General features: G+C 32.4%; 1 protein-coding gene across 4 annotated transcripts in view; it reads left to right on the forward strand.

Annotated features, from left to right (window-relative positions):
- The window catches only part of LOC108690695 (protein couch potato-like), an 82,455-nt gene that overhangs the window by 47,413 nt on the left and 31,219 nt on the right, over positions 1-3,823 (forward strand). For all 4 annotated transcript variants that reach the window (XM_018198110.1, XM_018198114.1, XM_018198112.1 and 1 more), the window contains exon 4: positions 2,276-2,338. In XM_018198110.1, coding sequence (XP_018053599.1) covers positions 2,276-2,338 — 63 coding nt within the window. The remainder of the gene's footprint in view (positions 1-2,275; positions 2,339-3,823) is intronic.

The following is a 3,823-nucleotide window of genomic DNA, read 5'->3' on the forward strand; positions in this document are numbered from 1 at the left end:
AAATATCATTTACATTCTAACTTTTTCTTTTTCACGGCGTCTCTGTATTTCGATATTGCGCGCACTCAATCGAGTCGGATCCAATTTTATTCTTTCGGATGCATGAATATTCGAGGGATGTGGCGCGGAAGTAAACGGCAGCGAGTAACGAATCTCCGCGTTAACAATCGAGTTTCTATCTCTCACATCGATAGAATCGATGCACCTTCGATTGCAGTTGGTGTAATCACGCGATACATTATGAAGCGTAGTAGGTTCGCCTTGACGGGCAATCGTTAATATCGATCGACGCATTTTCGCGATGCTCTATCCTCGTTGCTCCGTTAATTTCGTATAAACCGATGGAATCGATGCTCTCTACCGAATAGATTAGCGAATGCGCGCGCGCAGAGCATAAAAGGACAAATATATATATTGAGAAATGCAACAGTGCAAGCAAAAGAGAGAGTGTAACTTCTCGATAATCTTAGTCAATCAGGTATTTCCTATAATGTAACTATAGTTCTAGATACAAGTGAATTAGAGTAGTTTAACCAGTTTTTTGCTCTATAAGAAAATTATCGATTATACACTTAATTATCGACTTAACAATAGATCAAATGCGTGAATAATATCATGTGAACTACTGGTTTGACCGCGAAAATAGGCACGTCTCTTGTATCTGAGTTGTGAAAATTGTTACAATTTATTAAAAATGCGTCTTTTTCTTAGTACGCCCAGTAATTCGCAGGATGTATCCTCGCATCTATATCGCTAAGTCATTTAGGTCGATAATTTTTTCGGGATTAAAAGGATAAAAACTGGTTCAACTACTCTGATTCTCTCTATATTAATAATAGAATATCTTTTTACATTTATTGGATTTATTGCATATTGTTACAAATGAAATTATCACGAATAAGTAAAATAATTTCTTTATAATATACTTAATTAATTTGCATTACATTTATTAACAGTTTATATTCTGCAAGAAAGGAATATTGTAATTCTTATTGGAATTATTACATTTTTTTCTACTTTTAAGATAAAATAATTACATGATAACATTAGCAATAATGAATTCAAAATTTTATTTGATTATACTTGTTTTCTGTTGTTTGTTATATAAAAGAATGAATTGAATGTATGTATTCATGTTGTTAGTTCTAAAAAAATTTGATATTATATAACCTTTTAATGACTAGGGATCAAATGTGACTTTATAACTTCATCAGTCAAAGTACTTTTTGTTTTATTGTAATTATTTACTAGTTAATTATTTATTAATTAATTAGTAAAGTTTATTGTATTTTTTTTACTTGAATAATAAAATTCACTCAAAAATATTATTAGACATCTCTATATATTTGCTTTGACCAAATATATAGCTTTTTTTGCTTGTATATATATTTTCATCTAGAAATGTAAGGGAAGAAGTTATATTATTATTTACCTTTTTATCCATTTATTAGATGAATAAAACGAAGCATCTGGTTGGATCTGATTTCACTTTATCAGATACATTCTGAAAATAATTTTAGAAGATTAATATAAAATATCTATGCAGTAATTTGCAATTGGCGTTTGCAATCGATAATTTGCAATTAGCATTTAATTATTTTAATTATAAATAACTAATTATTTTATTTAAATATGTGAAAATTTGAAAGAAATAAAAAATTAATTCAAGCCCAATCGATTGAGTCGGGAATTGAACTCGAATCTTTCGATTTCTGGGCGATTGTTCTGAAAGAAATAAAAATGAAAGCTTTTTTGCGAATAAAGTTTCAAAAATGCAAATAAATAACACAAAACTTTTATATAAATTTATTTTATTTCAATAGATTCTTATGATCTTATATAATAACCAAAGCTATTTAATATCATTCCAATAAGTTAAAAAATTATTGAGATAATAATCTTTATCGATATCTTTTTATGAAGGTTTTTATCTTATTGTTAAAATTAAACAAGGACTTCGTTTTTATCATTATGTAATAATCATGAATTACTTTGCATAACAATTTTTTATTTCACTGGGGAACTTATTATGAACGATGCAATGAGCGTTCCCAAATGAAAACAATGATATAAATGGTAAAAACGCGTTGGTTTCTAAGCTCGTTCGAGGGCGAACTAATAGCGACGATGAGGCGTTCGCGTAATGAATGCTCGCCAAGGGAGAGAGAGAGAGGGGAGGGGAGAGAGAGAGAGAGAGAGAGAGAGAGAGAGGAGAGAGAGATGCTAATCATGGATATTAACGAAATGCTTCTTGTATTCTTCTTTCTCATTTCAGCCGGTGGGATTCGTGACTTTTCACACAAGAGCAGGCGCGGAGGCGGCGAAGCAGGATCTACAGGTAATAGCCCTTTTCTGGCAGGCATCGCGAAGCAAGGAAAAGCCGGGGAGAAAGTGATAGGGTCTCAGGATTGACGCGCGGTTGATATAATATACATACACAGTGACACTCACTCGTACAGATATGCCCGGCAGTATTTTTTTTTCTTTACGACTCCACCCTGCCTTAGATTTTCCAGCTGGCACGGGTTAATGCTACCTCTAGCTCTTACCTCCATTAGTTACTATATCCACGAGACCTTTCCATCTAACTATTCATTTTTCTCTACCGTAGCTTTTTCTCTATCTTTCTCTTTTTCTCTCATTGGGACCAAATGTAGTACTACCTTTTGTCTACCTGTATACGTATCAAGGCGTATTGTAATAACGCTGCACCGTGTGGCATTATCGATATATCTATATATGATGTTGTTTGCCTTCCGACAAGTGTCATCCCGTTGCATATACATATATTATTAAAATGTATTCAAAAAAATTCGTCGATGCTGCGAAAAAAATTATTTTTAGACTGTAATGGCAAAAGAATAAGTAGAGATACATGATCTTATTGATAAATCACTTTCTTCAAATTGAAAAAAGAAATTACTTTATATATAAATTTAAAATATGATATTTGTAATAATATTTGTAATAGCTTATATTGTATCTTAATTTTCTGGATTAAATGTTCAGATTTTTACACACCGTGCATTTTCTCAAGAGTTATAAAATTTTTGAAATTTCACACACAACGTAATATTTCATTTTATGCTAAAAAATAATTTTTATTTGTACAAGCGATAATTACGAATACATTTGAAATACGGATATATTTATATGTAACGTGTATATATGTATCTGTAAATACATATATCTGCGGGGTGATCAACGTTGATTTAAAAAACGTTTGTACCTCGTCATGCGATATTTTACGTTAGTATATATCTATATATAATTCGGGCGCGGAATAGCTTTACAGCTTTTGTTGAACGACGGCAATCGAGTTTTCTGGCTAAGTTGGTCACCCCGTATAGATCTACCATACCGTTGCAACTGACCTCACGCAATCTGCAATGTTATATAACCCAAGTACGGCAACGGTATAATACTACGTACGTACGTACATACGTACGTACCGCGTAGAGAAACATCCTTTTGTCGGATGGACACGTTCGCTGGAAACACCCTAGAACAAACTAACGAGCCCATCTTATGAATACACGTACAAGGAGAGAAACACATACACATACATACATACATACATAAATACATATCTACATGCCCTTGTGCTAATTTTCCTTCTACCTGGCGTAATCCCATGTTATTATTATACCTACATCACTTTCGTCGCTAGCCACCTGTGATTCGATCGGCCCTTTCGGTTTTATTTCACACGCGCAAAATATATGCTATAGTGAGTCTGAACGCTGCATTTGGCTTTTGAATCTCCAATATTTTTCTTTTCTTTATAAATCAGTGACAATATATATATATATATATATATATA

This window comes from Atta colombica, unplaced genomic scaffold, assembly GCF_001594045.1.
Source record: "Atta colombica isolate Treedump-2 unplaced genomic scaffold, Acol1.0 scaffold35, whole genome shotgun sequence".
Classification (NCBI taxonomy): Eukaryota; Metazoa; Arthropoda; class Insecta; order Hymenoptera; family Formicidae; genus Atta; species Atta colombica.